This window comes from Artemia sp. Qi Xiang Cuo, chromosome 6 (assembly GCF_049724085.1).
Source record: "Artemia sp. Qi Xiang Cuo chromosome 6, ASM4972408v1, whole genome shotgun sequence".
Classification (NCBI taxonomy): Eukaryota; Metazoa; Arthropoda; class Branchiopoda; order Anostraca; family Artemiidae; genus Artemia; species Artemia sp. Qi Xiang Cuo.
The window spans coordinates 43070131-43088377 of NC_142799.1; the positions used below are offsets into that span (position 1 = coordinate 43070131).

General features: G+C 38.0%; 1 protein-coding gene across 1 annotated transcript in view; it reads left to right on the top strand.

Moving 5' to 3' along the window:
• The window catches only part of LOC148951256 (uncharacterized), a 120256-nt gene that overhangs the window by 88255 nt on the left and 13754 nt on the right, over positions 1-18247 (top strand). Inside the window, exon 4 of the mRNA XM_089091040.1 lies at positions 17801-17955. Within this exon, the coding sequence (XP_088947166.1) occupies positions 17801-17955 (155 nt within the window). The remainder of the gene's footprint in view (positions 1-17800; positions 17956-18247) is intronic.

An 18247-nucleotide genomic window follows, 5' to 3' on the forward strand; every position in this document is an offset into this window, starting at 1 on the left:
ATCCATGCACACTCTTGAGGGTCAGTCACGACGTCACAACGAGATCTGTTGCGTACGCTTTCACACATTTTGCCAAACGCTGAATATAGAATGAGTTTGCACATTTCCTTCTCTACTTTGCTGCTTACCGGAGAGCGTTTATCAACAAAAATGTCGATAAAGGTCTTTAATTAAGTAGGGTTTCTGACTGAATTGCAGGAACCTATGTATTTTGGTGATCTTGAAACCATTGTTCACCATCCAGTGCAAAAGCACATGATGAACCCGGGGAGCCGCGGGACCGAAAGCCGGCCACGGGCGGGACCCCCCCCCCCCCCCGAGGGCACTCTATATAATAGTCGTCGTCTCTGCTGCTGCTACGGGTTAGGTTGGGTTAGTTAATTTATGGATGGGTTAGGTTTGGGTTAGGGTTAGGGTTGAGTTAGGTTGGGTTAGAGTCAAACTCAGGTTAATTTATCCAGACATAGTTGATTGCGATAGTCTATGCATTCAACCTGGTCTGAAATACGGTAGTAGCCATGGGGTAGAAAACTTACACCATTCTCGAGCACAAAGACTTTGTCAAATATACATGACATTGCATTCTTTTCCACTCTTACAGTATAATTTTTATACTGTAGAGAGCGAATTGCAAGCACTTGTGCTCTCGGCACTAGGCTATTCTCTACACAGTCTCTGTAGACACTCATGTTGAAATTGCTCTTTACAAAATGTGTAGGCACCCCTTTACACGCCTGCTTTACATCCCCGTTATGTGTTTACACGCAATAAACTTTAGGACCTGGGAACACCCCCCTGGATATGAAATCACTCCCAGTCTCTGATTTTAACATTAGTAGTTGGTTGGGGGCTTGACGTTTCACCAACTCGGGGTAGAGGGACGGATTCCAGTTGGTGAAATCCATCCGCAAGCTGATGTGTTCCCCATTTTCTAAATCCCCCAATAAATCCTCGTTTTTTACCTTTAACAGCAGAGAATCTGTATCCCCATAGTAAACTCGAACCTCCCCCTCCCGTGGCCATTGCACCTTTCACACATTGTAAAAAAAACGACAACATGAGCTTCTTGGAAATTTCCAGTACTGGACTACCTCCTGCTATATTCTTGTTCAGTACCACATTTCTCTTTTTCCTGTGTAGAAGAACCATGCCAGCTTCTATGCTCGTGAACGTTGTAAAATTGGGGTTGGCAATAATTCGTGCACACTCTTGAGGGTCAGTCACGACCTCACAACGAGATCTGTTCCGCACGCTTTCACACATTTTGCCAAACGCTGAATTTAGAATGACTTTGTACATTTCTTTCTCTACTTTGGTATTTGCCCGAGAGCGTTTATCAACAAAAGTGTCAATAAACGTCTTGAAGTAGGGTTTTTTACTGAATTGCAGGACCCTATGTATTTTGTTGATCTTGAAACCATTGTTCACCATCCAGTGCAAAAGCATATGATGAAGCCGTAGAGCCGCGGGACCGAAAGCCGGCCGCGGGCGGGATCCTCCACCCTCCGGGAGCCGCGGGGCCGAAAGCACGCCCCGGGCTGGACCCCCCACCTCCCGGGGGTGCTGTGGAAAAAATGTATACAATAGTCGTCGTCACTGCTGCTGCTACAGGTTGGGTTAGGTTGGGTTTGGGTTGAGTTAGGGTTGGGGTTGAGTTAGGTTGGGTTAGAGTCAAACTCAGGTTAATTTATCCAGACCAAGTTGATTGTGATAGACCCTTACTCATATCCAGTGCAAAAGCACATGATGAACAACGATATTCTCCTTAGGGTCCAGATCTGCAATCAGTTTTTGCTTAGAGGGGGTCCAGTGCATCCCCATATTCTCAACCAATGATCAATTGTAGGGGCTCAGTGAGTCCCTGGTCACTGGTCGATTGATACAGGGAGAAACAAAATCTCTGACTGAATCATGAAGCACCAATGGAATGTGCCCGTCAATTTCAAAGAACCATCCTTGTGGCCCATTGTCCGTGACGGTGTTAATGTCGGGGAACTCACAAGGATTCTCAAGCCATTTATAGTTCCCACACGGCAAAGAGTAGTGAGACATTGCCGAGGGGTACAATGAGTACATGTCCAAGAACACTGCATTTGACTTTGCACCAATGCTGTTTTGTCCGCACGGGTCAGTTGACAAGACACGATCCCCATGAAAAACATACCCACCCCACATTAATCTTTATAAAAAAAGGTGTTGATCCACGTCGGTGATTAAGACTATTTCCTCCCTACTAATTTTTAAAATCAAGTCCATCACGAAATGTGGTGTGGAAAAATAATAGCCTATATCTAGTCCAAACTCTGAATAGATTTGGTCTCTGTCCTTGCAGACAATATCTAACAGAGTTAAAACGTCACTGGCCAAGTACAGTCTAAAATAATCCCACCCATTTTTACAATTCTCGTTAGACCACACCTTCTTGGCAAACTCATATTCCTCGGCTGTGCATTCACTGTTGGTGAGTGAATTATATAAAGCTTCAATTGGACTTAGTTTCACCTCGCTTAAGCGAGCGCCAGAGCAGTAATAGTCGTATGCATATACACCTTTACAGGTCAATAGGTCATACATTTCACTGTCTGAAAAGTGCTATTTAAGCAAAGGAAAACTATCAAAATTGTCGCTTTTCTGCACTTGAATCAATTGACTCAATGCCTTGGGAAAAAAACCAAAGGAATCTAAAAACCTTATTTTATTCCAGCACGTATGCCCATTATTCACTACCTACGATTTCAGCTCGAGAAGCACTAACTACTCGGCCGATTTGGGAATGATGTGATAGGTAAAGTAATTATTTACCCATGGACTATTTGCTCCCCCTCCCTCTCTGTGCATACGTGCCAGTGCCGGTCAAATAAATTTTAAATCATAATTTGAATTATGAATAAAAACTGGAATAAAAAACTGCTTGCTAACGTTTAAGTTACACGATTGATGTGCTACCCCTCTAAAATTACTACCCCCAGAGGATATTTCCTGCCACAAGTGATTGTGGTCTCTGACTTTCCCCTTCCCCCCTCGTGTCCCGTACCCCTTATCCCCCTCTTCAAACTCCCCCTTACAAAGCCAACATATTTTTTGATTTTTAATCGCGAGACGATCCTCTGCAGACAAAACCATTGGGTAATGGGTATTTCTCAAACGAGAAATAGCGCCATTAGCGGTTTCAATTAATTTAGTCAGTGCCTTGACCATACACTCTCCCTCATCCAATGTTTCAACTATTTCTAACAACTGCATAGTGTTAGAACTGTCTCTTTGCGCGTGGGCATATGAGACTGCAATAGCTTGATGTTCTCTGATTTGATTTGGAAATCGAGGATCGTTCACTTCAACTAACTTCACTTCATAATCCAAAGAAATTTTATTGTTCTGGATTAGGGTGTTTTGAAAATTTTTGAAATGTAAAAAGACCAACTTTCCTGAAACTTTTTCCACTGATTGTTAGCTATGTCGTCTAATGGGCCTAAGGTGATCCCCTAGTTTTATATCGCTATGAAATTGTGACAGGCATGTTAGACAGTAGAAACATACCCCCCTTTTCTTACCACCCCCCAGAACTCTACTAATGTCTGTAATCAGGTTAAAATGGCCAATTGAATTGGGGTCACTAGGTGGTGTGTACAACAACCAAACCCAGTGGTTCACTAATTCAATTGACGGGCCTCTTACTGGGAACACCACCCCCTTTCTTTAGAACGAACCCCATCCTCAAATTCAGTTTCATACTGAACCACAGTAACGCCGATATTTAAATGAGCATTGACCCTTTCAAAAATATCAATAGACCTGAGCGTTACTGGGTATTTTCCCTCTAAACAAGTGAAATCTACAATGGGAAAATCGGACTAGTCCTTCCCATGTACAGTCCAGTTATCTAAATTCGTCTTGGTAGCGTCACGTGCTAGAGGCACGAATGCTGATATGAGGGAAGCGTACTTGAAACATTTTTGGTCTGCTTCAAAACAGATTTGCTGGACACCTTGACAACCTTCTAAATCTGGATTATATTTTAAAACTGTATCCCTCTCAGATCCACCACCCCTCTTAAATAAAATCTTTTTTAAATTTACAGATATTAACGCTTAAATTTTCAACATAAAGAACTACAGACCCGCTCCCATTTTCGTTATAATTCTCGAGATGCTTAATAATATGGCCTATCCACTCGGAAAAAAATACCCTCAAAATTCTCTAAATTTGGATAGACCAGTCGAATCTCGGTGTGTACATAATGATGATAAACCTCACTTTTCCCCTCATTTAAATAAAATACCTTTAAAACAATAGAAACCTTAATTGAATCCCTCCCTCCTCCCCACAACTGAATTTGGTTTTCTAACAGTGCACGAATTCTATCTACATATTCATGAACAATTTCTACAGGGTCAAACACAAAATTACCACCCAAAAGCGAATTAAAAGGGTCTCCAAAGGTTGCAGTGTATACAACTATCGTATTTAAAATTGTATTTTAGAGTTGAAACTCAGAGAATGGTGTCAATTGGATATTACCCCCCTGCTCCTCCTCCTCCTCCCCCTCCTCTTGTATATTATTATCACCACCCCTCCCCCACATTGTTCAATAATAGGACTATGGAAGCCACTTCAGTTGTTTGAAGTGGAAGTATGTTATCAGTGGGGGGAGGGTTCCCAGTTAATTCCCGGGTAATATCCTCTAAAATCTGTAGTGTGTTTGGACTTAGCAACGGTAAGCCCCCCTGCTCAACTGTCAACATTAAAATAATCATCTAAAAAATCGTTAGTATTAAACGGTATTTCATTAATGATGCCTTGCTGTGACATGTCATTGTCACAAAACTCCACAGGCACGTCTTCTCCTTCTCCGACTGACGAGCAGGAGGGAGATTGTGAATAAGGAACCAGAACAACCTATAAAAGATAAATAGATTATTTTCAAAGTGTCTAAATCACCCCTATTTAAAACAAATTGGATTATTATTTAAAAACGTGCTTAGCAGTAGCATTTAGTTCTCTACTCTATATATATTCTGAAAGTTCCAACTTAATACAATCTAAAAGATGACATAGAAGGTTTTGATTTTGTTCAAACAACTCCTCAAAAAATAATTCATATTAATACTCTTTATCTGCTTTGAAAAAACCGAGTTGTTTGTAAACTAGAAATTAACAAAAAATATTATTATGAGGTTGAAAAATAGCGAAGATGCCTACAGTGGACAGAGAAAATCGTAAAGATTAAAAAAAAGAGCAATTTCTTTGACATGTAAAAAAATATATTATATTTAGATATCTCTGAGGGAGGGGGGGGGCAGAGAAATTTAAAACAAGGGGTGGGGGATTATAGAGAAAATAACATTTTTAATATCTCTTACACACACTTTTACAGTGATGAAAAATGGGGTTTGTTTAGATATTTCCAAAATATTTCCAATCGCTTTTGGCTCTTAAAATGGAACTAGTACTTTACATTTCAAGTCAATAAAGCCCCCTCCGAAGTTTATACGACCACTCCTTTCATAAAAACATTATGAGCCCTGAGGGTATAGCTTACAACACCTGACCCCGGGCTCTGGGGGGCTGTGTCAATCAACCCTAGAGGTTTTGTTATATGATCTTTTGTCTATTTTGAACAAAAAAGCTATCTAAAAAATTCGATCAGATACGTTTGGGGGAATGAGGCCAGGGGGAAGTAGTTGCTCTCTGGTCCCTTTTGACTCTTAAAAAGGGAACTAGAACTTTCAATTTCCAACCTGGGGGTTTGTGCAAAACTGGAGTTTTTGTTATAAGATCTTTGTTGTATTTTAAACAAAATGATTTTCCAAAAAATTTGATCGAATGCATTTGGAAGAAAGAGGGTATGGCGAGAGGGGGCAAGGTCTATTTGTCATCTGATCATTTCTGACTCTTAACCGGGAACTAAAATTTTCAATTTCTAATCATTTGAGACTCCTCCGAAGTTTATACGACCGCTTCTTTCTTAAAAACTTTGTACACCCCCTGGGTTTTACTTACAACCCTTCCCTGCTGGCTCGGGTGGGTTACGCTGACCCCGAAGGTTTTTTTATATAATATTTGGACGTAACTACGGCGAAGAAAATTATTATCTCCAAATAGTAGTGTGGGGGTTCCAGGACCTGGAATGCCCATAGCAGGATTTCTATAAGGCCCTGCTTTCTGAAAGGCACATAGGAAGGTTTCAAGCACATCCCGGTTTCCAGTGCATTCCCTGTTTGCGTGACCAGGTGAAATACGAATGACGCAATCATGTTTCAGTGTTAGAAGAAACAGAGGTGGCAAGATTCCCACAACATTAAGGTTTTAAAAGGTATCCTGCAATACAACTGGTCCTTGTTTCCATGACATAGCTGGCAAGATTCGCATGGCACCCTGTTTTGCGTGACCAGGTGTTACGAAAATGTTTATAATTCGGTTGCTATTGAATATGGATGACGCAGTCGTGTGTGACAAGCTAGACTTGATGAACCAATGGAAAATCCTGGCTTGTAACTGAGCACGGCACAAACGTAGGTGTTGTGTAATGACAGCGCAGATATTACGTAAAAACGGCGCACATATTGGTCTTATGTAATAACGGCAGACATCTTACGTAATGACAGCGAGCATCTTACGTAATGGCAGGACACACATCACTATCCCATAATACTTTTTGGAGATTTTATGTTTCCTCGGTATTATGTAATCAAAACGCACACGTGGGTCTTATATAACAACAGCGCACACGTAGGGGTTGCGTAATGACAGCTCACATCTGACTTAATGGCAGTGCCAACAGTCGGAACCCAAGTATCCAGTTCGACCTGGCCCTGCTGAGCATTTCCGATGAAGGGGGCACCTAACCTTACCATCGGAGGACCCTGGCAAGCAATTCAACTGAAGCCCAAGGATTGTTCACGGAACTTGTAGCAGGCGAATTTCTATTCGTGGAAATTGTCGCATGCTAAGTTTTTGCTCAGGAAAATTGTAGCATGCTGATCTTTCTTTTCTTGAGTTTTGTGCATTAGCTTTTTCTCCTCATGAAACGGATTTTATTCATGGAACCTGTTGCATGCTGAATTTTGTTCGTTGACCTTGTTGCATGCTGATCTTTCTCTTCGAGATAGTTTTTCTTCTCATGAAACTGATTTTCTTCACGGAACTTGTTGTGTGCCGGCTTATGCTGGTGGAACTTGATGGGTGCTGATTTTGTCGTGAAACTTGTTGCATGTTGATTTTTCTCTTCGTAAAACTCGCACATTGATTTTTCTCCTCGTGAAACTGATTTTGTTCATGGAACTTGTTGCCTGTTGATTTTTGCTCGTGGAACTTTTTGCATGCTGATTTTTGTCCCCAAAATTTTTTATATGTTGCTTTTCTCTTCGTGAAATTTGTCCATTGATTCTTCTCCTCGTAAAACAAATTTTGTTCATGGAACATGGCGTGTGCTGATTTTTCTTCCTGGAACGTGTTGCCTGCTGATTTTTTTTGTTCGTGAAACTTGTTACATGTTGATGTTTTCTTCGTGAAACTTGTGCATCTATTTTTCTCCTCACGCAACTAATTTTGATCATGGAACTTTTTGCTTGCCTATTTTTGTTTGTGAAACTTATTACATGGTGATTTTTTGTTTTTGCTTGTGAAATTTGTTGCATGGTGTTTTTTTTACTCTTCGTCAAATTTTTACATTGATTTTTCTCCTCTTGAGATTGATTTCGTTCATGGAACCTGTTTCGTGCTGATTTTTGTCCGTAGAACTTGTTGAGTGTTGTTTTTGTTCGTGAAACTTGTTGAGGGCTGATTTTTGTTTGTGAAACTTGTTGCTTCTTGATTTTGCTCTTCGTAAAACTCGTGCATTGATTTTTTCCTTCTGAAACTGATTTTGTTCACAAAAATTGTTGTCTGCTGATTTTTTTTTCATGGAACTTGTTGCGTACTTATATTTTGTACGTGAAACATGTACTTTAATATTCATTATCGTCGCAAAACTGATTTTATTCATGGAACTTATTGCATCCTTTTATTTTGTTTTGTGGAAGTTGTTGCACGGTGAATTTTCTCTTAACCAAAGTTATACCTTGATTTTTCTTATCGTAAAACTGATTTTGTTCAAGGAACTTGTTGCATGCTTTTTTTGTTTATGAGACTTGTTGCGTGCTGATTTTTGTTCTTGAATTTGGTTGCATCCTGATTTTTCTCTTCGTGAAACGTGTAAATTGATTTTTCTCCTTGTGAAACTGATTCTAATCAAGGAACTTATTACTTGCTGATTTTTGTTCACGGAACATGTTGCATACTGATTTTTTGTTTGTGAAACTTATTGCATGACTATTTTTATCTTCGTGAAACTTGTACATTGATTTTTTTCTCTTTGTGAAACTGATTTTGTACATGGAGCTTGTTGTGTGCTGTTTGATGTTTTTGGAACATGTTGCGCGCTGATTTATTGTTCGTGAAACTTGTTGGATCTGGATTTTTCTTTTTCGTGAAATTTGCAGTGATTTTTCTCTTCGAGAAACTGATTTCGTTCTAGGAACTTGTTGCATGCTGATTTTTGGTTCCTGGAACTTTCTGAATACTGATTATTGTCCATAAAACTTTTTACATGTTGATTTTTCTCTTCGTAAAACTTGTACATTTATTTTTCTTTTCCTGAAACTAATTTTCTTGGCGTTACTTCTTGCGTGCTGATTTTTCATTCGTGGAACTTGTTGCATGTGGATTTTGTCCGTGAAATATGTTTCATGTAGATTTTTCTCTTCGTAAAACTTGTACATTGACTTTTTTCTCCTTGTGAAACTAATTTTCATCAAGGAACTCATCACGTGCTGAGTTATGTTCTTGGAACTGGTTGAGTGCTGATTTTTCCCCGTGAGACTAGTGGCATGTTAATTTTTCTCTTCATGAAACTCATGCATTGGTTTTTCTACTCGCAAAACTTATTTTGTTCTTGGAACTTTGTTCTTGGAACAAGTTTCAAGAAGAGAGAAATCAGCATGCAAGAACTTTCACAAACAATAATCAGCATGCAACACGTTCCACAAACAAATGATTAACACGCAACAAGTACCATGAAGAAAATAAATTTTACGATGAGAAAAATTAATGCAGAACTTTTACGATAAGAAAAATATCAATACGTTCACACGTTCCGCAAAGAAAAAAAAATCAGACGAAAAAAAATAAACATGCAATAAGTTTCACAAACACAGAAACAGCACGCAGCATGTTCCAAGAAAAAAAAACAGCACTTAACAAGCTCCATGAACAAAATCAGTTTCATGACGAGAAAAATAAAATCAAAGTACAAGTTTTACGAAGTGAAAAATCATCATAAAACAAGTTTCACTGACAAAAAATAAGTATGCAGCAATTTCCATGAACAAAAATTAGAACGCATGAAGTTTTATAAACAAAAACCAGCACGCGTCAAGTTTCACGAATAAAAAATCAGCACGCGATAAGTTGCACGAACAAAATAAGTTTCACGACGAGAAAAATAAATGTACAAGTTTCACGAAGAAAAAAAAATCAACATGTAATTACTTTCACGGAGAAAAAGCAGCAGGCAATAAGTTCCGTGAACGAAATCAGAAAATAACAAGTTCCATGAAAAATATAAGTTTCAGGAGGAGAAAAATCAATGTACATGCATCGCGACGAGAGAAATCAGCATGCAACAAGTTTCACGAACAAAAATCAGCCCGAAAAAAGTTTCATAAACAAACAAAAAAAATAGCATGCAACAAGTTCTTTGAACAAAATGAGTTTTACGAGAAGAAAAATCAATGTAAATATATCAAGAAGAGAAAAAACAATTTTCTTGAACAAAACATAAGTACGCAACAGGTTACGAACAAAAAATCAGCAGGCAACAAGTTTCGTGAACGAAATTAGTTGAAACATAATTTTTAGTCGGAAATGTCTGAATATGTCCTGAAGGGGAGAATGAAGGGGATGATGGGGTCAGAGAGTGCCACAGAGAAATAACAATGTGGCATTGTGGCGTGAATTACTTGGAGTATCACGTTCTAGAAATAAAATGCCGAGTCCCGTTGTTCCAAATAATAAAAATAGTGTTTAATTTAGAATCAGAAATGAAAAGTGTTTAATTCAGTATTTAATTTATTTTCATCGGAAAAAGAATATAATTGTCCTAGGGATAATAAAGAGGGCTGCCACGTGGGTGACATGGGGGCAGGCTTGTAATTCCATGGTGGTGTAATGTGTTTTGTGGAGCATCATGAAAGCCTTGGCTTGTGAATACTTGAATGAATGGGTTGAAGCATAATTTTTAACAAGATCTGTCAGGAAGTGTCTTAGAGGTGATGACGTGATGTCAGAGCGTGCCACAGAGCAGTAATAGTGTGGCACTGTGGCATGAATTGTTTGGAGAATCACTTTCTAAGAATAGAATGCCAAATTGCCGCTTTTAAAATAAAAAAGTGTTTAATTTTGATTCAAAAGCTTATTTTTGGAGGGAAAAGGTTGCAAATGTCCTACGGGTGACTACGGGTGCCACGTGGATGGCAGGGGGCAGGTGCGTAATGTCCTGATTGTGTGATGTATTTTGATGAGCATCATGAAACCCTTGGCTTGCGAAGACTTGAATCACCAAATTAAATGTATAATTTTTAACAAAAAATTTTAGAAAAATATCTTGGGTGATTAGAAAATATTATTCAAATGTACATATTGTCATGGTGGGTAAATATTCATAGGCTTAGCTCAAGAAAAATGTAGTGTTTTGTTAATAGCTCTCAGAAATACCTCAATATGGCCCAAATTTGTCTCTAATATCAACCCTGCCCCTCTGCAAATAATTTCTAGGATGTATTGTCTTTAATACATGGTTTCTTTTGCTTATATTTTATTCTTTGTATTATTTTTTCACATTTTGTTTGTTTTGCTTGTCTTGTTTTTTAACTGTTATTTCTGTGTTTTTAATAATGTTGCAAATTTGTTTTAATTAATAGAAATTCTACTTACAAAGGTCTGTGTTTTAGATTTATTGTATAGGACGAATCTTCAATACCTAATCCTTTACCCAATTTAAGCATCTTGCAGTCCCCTCTCACCTTTTTTTTACTAAATGACCAGGTGATAACTAATTTCTAGTAATAGATTTTCTACCCACGTGTCATTTATCGCAAGTGTACGAAATACATAATTGTTATTCTTCCATATGTGAAAAAAGGGAACTCTCCTTGTGTGCAATAGGCTATTTTTAGAATATATTAGCCAGAACAAAATATTGGAAATATCCCATTGGACCTGGCATCAAGGGCGCTGTTCTATTGAATAGAAATTGATCTTTCGAGTCCTACCGAAGACAAAGAACTAAAGAAAAATGTTTCGAAAGAAAGGGAAAAAGCATTGAAAGAAAGAAACAGAAACGCTTCGAAAGAAAGAAAAAAAGAAACGCCTTGAACATCTTGACGAAAAACAAAATCTCAAAAAAATATTATATGACAGTGATGTGTGCGCTGTCATTATGTAAGATGTGTACCGTCATTACTCAACACCCAAGTGTGCGCTGTCATTACATAAGACCCACTTGTACGTCATCATTACATAAAACCGAGGAAAAACAAAATGTCAAAAAAGTATTATGGGACAGTGATGTGTAAGCTGCCATTACGTAAGATGCGTGTTGTCATTACGTAAGATGTGCACAATCATTATATAAGACCCACATGTGTGCCGACTTTACAGAAGATATGCGCTTTCATTAAACAACACCACGTGGGTGAAGTGCTCAGTTACAAGCGGGGATTCCCCATGGGCTCCTGAAGTCTAGCTTGTCACGCACGATTGCGTCATTTATATTGTATAGCAACCAAAATATAAACGTTGTCGTAACACCTGGTCACGGAAACCAGGGATTCATAGGAATCTAGCCAGCGGGGTCCAGGAAACAGGGACCGGTTGTATTCCGGGATGCTTTTGAAATCCCAGGTGTTGTGGGAGTCTCGCCACCTGTGTTCCTTCTAATACTGAAACATAATTGCGTCATCCTTATTTCACCTGCCAACAGAAACGGGCATGCGCTTGAAACCAGGATCCGCTTGGAACTATGTTTTAGGCCTTCTGGAAACCAGGGTCTTCTAGAAATCCTGCTATTGGCCTTCCTGATCTTGGAACCCCCACACTATTCCAAATTTTGATTGGACGTCTTTGGGGAAATGAGAAACGTGGTGGGCCAAGAATTGTTCACGGAACTTGTAGCAAGCGAATTTCTATTCGTGGATATTGTCGCATGCTAATTTTTTGTTCAGGAAAATTGTTGCATGCTGAATTTTCTTTTCTTCAGTTTTGTACATTAACTTTTTCTCCTCGTGAAACGGATTTTATGCTCGTGAAACCTTTTGCATGCTGATTTTTGTCCCCGAAACTTGTTTTATGTTGTTTTTTTCTCTTCGTGAAATTTGTCCATTGATTCTTCTCCTCGTAAAACTGATTTTGTTCATGGAACATGGCGCGTGCTGATTTTTCTTCCTGGAACGTGTTGCCTGCTGATTTTCTTTTGTTCTTGAAACTTGTTACATGTTAATTTTTTTCTTCGTGAAACTTGTATATATATTTTCTCCTCGCGCAACTAATTTTGTTCATGGAACTTGTTGCGTGCTTATTTTTGTTTATGAAACTTATTACGTGGTACGTGGTGATTTTTTGTTTTTGTTTGTGAAACTTGTTGCATGGTGTTTTTTTACTCTTCGTGAAATTTGTACATTGATTTTTCTGCTCTTTGATTTCGTTCATGGAACATGTGGCGTGCTGATTTTGTCCGTAGCACTTGTTGCATGTTGTTTTTGTTCGTGAAACTTGTTGAGTGCTGACTTTTGTGTGTGAAACTTGTTGCCTCTTGATTTTTCTCTTCGTGAAACTCGTGCATTCATTTTCTCCTCGTGAAACTGATTTCGTTCACAAAAATTGTTGTCTGCTGATTTTTTTTTCGTGGAACTTGATGCGTACTTATATTTTGTTCGTGAAACATGTACGTTAATCTTCATTATCGTCGCGAAACTGATTTTATTCATGCAACCTATTGCATCCTTTTATTTTGTTTTGTGGATTTTGTTGCACGGTGATTTTTCTCTTAGCCAAACTTAAACCTTGATTTTTCTCATCGTAAAACTGATTTTGTTCAAGGAACTTGTTGCATGCTTTTTTTGTTTATGAAACTTGTTACGTGCTGATTTTTGTTCTTGAATTTTGTTGCATGTTGATTTTTCTCTTCATGGGAACGTGTACATTGATTTTTCTCTTTATGAAACTGATTTTACTCAAGGAACTTATTGCTTGCTGATTTTTGTTCACGGAACATGTTGCATACTGATTTTTTTTTGTGAAACTTGTTGCATGATAATTTTTATCTTCGTGAAACTTGTACATTGATTTGTTTCTCTTCGTGAAACTGATTTTGTACATGGAGCTTGTTGTGTGCTGTTTTTTGTTTTTGGAACATATTGCGCGCTGATTTATTGTTCGTGAAACTTGTTGGATCTGGATTTTTCTTTTTCGTGAAATTTGCAGTGATTTTTCTCTTCGAGAAACTGATTTCGTTCTAGGAACTTGTTGCATGCTGATTTTTGGTTCCTGGAACTTTCTGCATACTGATTATTGTCCATGAAACTTTTTACATGTTGATTTTTCTCTTCGTAAAACTTGTACATTTATTTTTCTTTTTTCTGAAACTAATTTTCTTGGCGTTACTTCTTGCGTGCTGATTTTTCATTCGTGGAACTTGTTTCATGCGGGTTTTGTCCGCGATATATTTTTCATGTAGATTTTTCTCTTCGTAAAACTTGTACATTGACTTTTTTCTCCTTGTGAAACTTATTTTTATCATAGAACTCATCACGTGCTGAGTTATGTTCTTGGAACTGGTTGATTGCTGATTTTTTCCCATGAAACTAGTGGCATGTTAATTTTTCTCTTCATGTAACTCATGCATTGGTTTTACTCCTCGCAAAACTTATTTTGTTCTTGGAACTTTGTTCTTGGAACAAGTTTCAAGAGGAGAAAAATTAGCATGCAAGAACTTTCACAAACAATAATCAGCATGCAACACGTTCCACAAACAAATGATCAGCACGCAAAAAGTATCATGTAGAAAATAAATTTCACGATGAGAAAACTTAATGCAGAACTTTTACGATAAGAAAAACATCAATACGTTCACACGTTCCGCGAAGAAAAAAAAACCAGACGAAAAAAAAACATGCAATAATTTTTACAAACACAGAATCAGCACACAGCATGTTCCAAGAAAAAAAACAGCACACAACCAGCTCCATGAACAAAATCAGTTTCATGACGAGAAAAATAAAATCAAACTACAAGTTTTACGAAGTGAAAATTCATCATACAACAAGTTTCACTGACAAAAAATAAGTATGCAGCAATTTCCATGAACAAAAATTAGAACGCAACAATTTCATTGAACAAAATCAGTTTGATGAGGAGCAAAATCAATGTAAAAGATCCACGAAAAGAAAACATCTACATGCATGAAGTTTTATAAACAAAACCAGCACGCGTCAAGTTTAACGAATAAAAAATTAGCACGCGATAAGTTGCACGAACAAAATAAGTTTCACGATGAGAAAAATAAATGTACAAGTTTCATGAAGAAAAAAAAATCAACATGTAATAGGTTTCACGGAGAAAAAGCAGCAGGCAATAAGATCCGTGAACGAAATCAGAAAATAACAAGTTCCTTGAAAAATATAAGTTTCAGGAGGAGAAAAATCAATGTACATGCATCGCGACGAGAGAAATCAGCATGCAGCAAGTTTCACGAACAAAAATCAGCCCGCAAAAAGTTTCATAAACAAAAAAAATAGCATGCAACAAGTTCTTTGAACAAAATGAGCTTTACGAGAAGAAAAATCACCATGCAACAAGTTCCACGAAACAAAATAAAATTCCATGAATAAAATTAGTTTCGGGACAAGAATAAAAATCAATGTAAATATATCAAGAAGAGAACAAAACATAAGTTCTTCTTATGGGGGGGGGTGTGGGGGGGGTGGCTAATTACTCTCAAATTACTTTGACTCATAACAAGGCCATTATAACTTCCAACTTCAAATCAAATGAGCCCCATTTGACGTTTTTACGACCATCCATTCCACAACAACCTTCTATGCCCCGAGGGTATGACTTAAAATCCTATCCCCAGGGCACTGGTGGGCTCTGTCTACCCTAGAGGCATTGTTGTATGTTCTTTGGACTATTTTAAGCAACATCGCTACTGCACAATTTCAATCAGATTCAATTGGTGGAAGGAGGGGTAGGTGGAAGAGGGGGGAGCAGCCGCCCTCCATTATCTTTGACCCATAAATGGAAACTAATTCCAATTTTCACCAAATGAGCCTCCTCTATAGTTTATACAACCACCCCTTCCATAAGAACCTTACCACCCAGAAGAACCTTGCTCTCAGGCACTGGGGGTTTGTTTCAACCCAAAAAAGCCTTTTTATATGATATTTTACTATTTGAAATAAAATGGCGATCTAAAAATTTCTATTAGATGTATTTTCGGACGATACGACTTGCGCGTGTGTGTTTGTGTGGGAGGGGTAGCTGACCTCCGATCACTTTGACTCACAAAAAGAGCACTAGAGCTTTTGATTATCAATCCAATAGGCCACCTCCAAAGTTAATGTGACCATACTGTCTATAAGAACCTTATATACCCCCAGGGCATAACTTACAACCGTTGTTCTGGAGACTGGGGGGTTGTCATCCTCAAAGACGTAATTATCGGACCTTTCAACTAAAGTCAAACAAAATAGCTATCTAAAAATTTTGATTGGAAGTGTTTGGGGAGATCATGGGTGTGGGGGGGGGGAATTTTCTCTCCTATCACTTTCAACTATTAAGAAGGGCACTAGTCCTCTAGACTTCCAATGGATTGAGTCCTTTTTGAAGTTTCTACGACAACTCTTTCTACAAAAAACCTTATATACCCCTAGGGCATTACATCCAACCCTTGCCCTGAGAGCTGGGGAGGGGGGAGGGGGCTTTTATCCTCAAAGACATAATTTTTGGTCCTTTAAACTACATTGAACAAAATGGATAGATCAAAATTTTGATCGGAAGTGTTTTGGGCAATGCTTGGCTTGGGGGGGCATTTGCCCTAAGATTACTTTCAGCTATTAAAAAGTGCACTAGCCCTCTCAATTTCCAATCGAATGAGTCCTTTTTGAAGTTTCTACGACAACTCTTTCTACAAAAAACCTTATATACCCCGAGGGCAGTACATCCAACCCTTGCCCTGAGAGCTGTGGAGGGGGGAGGGGGCTTTTATCCTCAAAGACATAATTTTTGGTCCTTTAAACTACATTGAACAAAATGGATAGATCAAAATTTTGATCGGAAGTGTTTTGGGCAATGCTTGGCTTGGGGGGGCATTTGCCCTAAGATTACTTTCAGCTATTAAAAAGTGCACTAGCCCTCTCAATTTCCAATCGAATGAGTCCTTTTTGAAGTTTCTACGACAACTCTTTCTACAAAAAACCTTATATACACCTAGGGCATTACATCCAACCCTTGCCCTGAGAGCTGTGGAAGGGGGAGGGGGTTTTATCCTCAAGAACATAATTTTTGGTCCTTTAAACTACATTGAACAAAATGGATATATCAAAATTTTGATCGGAAGTGTTTTGGGCAATGCTAGGCTTGGGGGGGGGGGGGGGCATTTGCCCTAAGATTACTTTCAAGTATTAAAAAGGGCACTAGCCCTCTCAATTTCCAATCGAATGAGTCCTTTTTGAAGTTTCTACGACAGCGCCTTGTATTAAAACCTTATATGACCCGGGGGCATGACTTACAACCATTGCCCTGAGTGCTTTGGGAGGGAGGTGTCATCTTCAAAGACATAATTTCCGGGCCTTTCAATTACGTTAAACAAAATGAAAATCCCAAAATTTTTATTGGATGTGTTTGGGGAAATGGTGGGCTTGGGAGGGAGGTTTGATGCTCTCCAATTACGTTCAACTATTAAAAAGGGCAATAGCTCTTTCAATTTCCAATCGAATTGAATGAGCCCTTTTCAAAGTTTAAAAAAAAAACTCTTTCGATAAGAAGTGCCCTGGTCTAAGACAAAATAAACAAATAAATAAATTTTACATTGTGCCAACATCGTTTTTTTTACATAGGCAGCGCTATTGCGCTGCCTATGATTAGAAGTGAGGGGAATCTGTTTCTTTTTTGTGTAATTTTGGCATTTCTCGTAAATTTAGGCCTCTTCTACCTGAATAAAATTTCCAACAAAAGCATAGATGTTTTATTTACATCACTTTATGTGCTTCTTGTACTTATTTAAGACAATACAGTTATTTGAGTTTTAAGAGCTGATTTTATGTTATTTTTTAAACTCTTTAAAATGCCAATCTTTTTGATTGACAAGAAACCAAAATTCTCTACTATTACTGGTATCTGTATCTGTTATTTGTTTGTTGTCACTATTTATTTTATTTTTTTTTTGGGGGGGGGGTTAGTTTGTTCATTCGTAGTAATATATGACTTCATACGTGCTTGTTTTTGGCTTTAATGAGGTTCGATACTTTTCTTTGAAAAAGTTATATGTGCAAATCATTCTCAAAATTAATCCTATAAAAAGAATTTCACTTTATTATTATTTTAATTGCCTTGTTTTAATTGAAATGGAATTTTATGAATTAAGATAATTTCAATGACAAAATGGACGTAAAAGGGAAACTAGTCGTAAGCCTTTTTGGCAATAGTACTTTTCAATTCAAGGCTAAAGTTTAACTAAGGTCAACTCATTTTATTACTTTTTTTATAGACAAGGCGTTCCGAATTTGTGACTATTCTGGTCGCTGGGAAGGAGACCCAGAATGGGAGGATGTAAATTTAACTGGGTATTCCAATTATTCTGCATGTTTTGCCCCCCATATGTGGAATATGTTAATGGATCTTGGTGAAGAATACGAGTCTGACGTAAGTTAACAATTATTCGATTATTAATATTTTTTATTATTTAATCTTTTTTTACCATTATTGGCAAGCAACTAAAGTAATTTGGACACCTAAGATTGTGGCTGGATCTGACCTGTTTACCGGATTGTACACTGGAGATGAAAGTATGGCCTCGAGAGGGGGGGGATATAATTTAAACAAAAATGGGAAACAGGTAGATTATTTGACAAATCTGGGAAATTAGAAATAAATTGGAAAAAACTGAGATATTGGACTTAATGTCCCCTCCGCTGGGTCTGCGCCTAACCAGGGC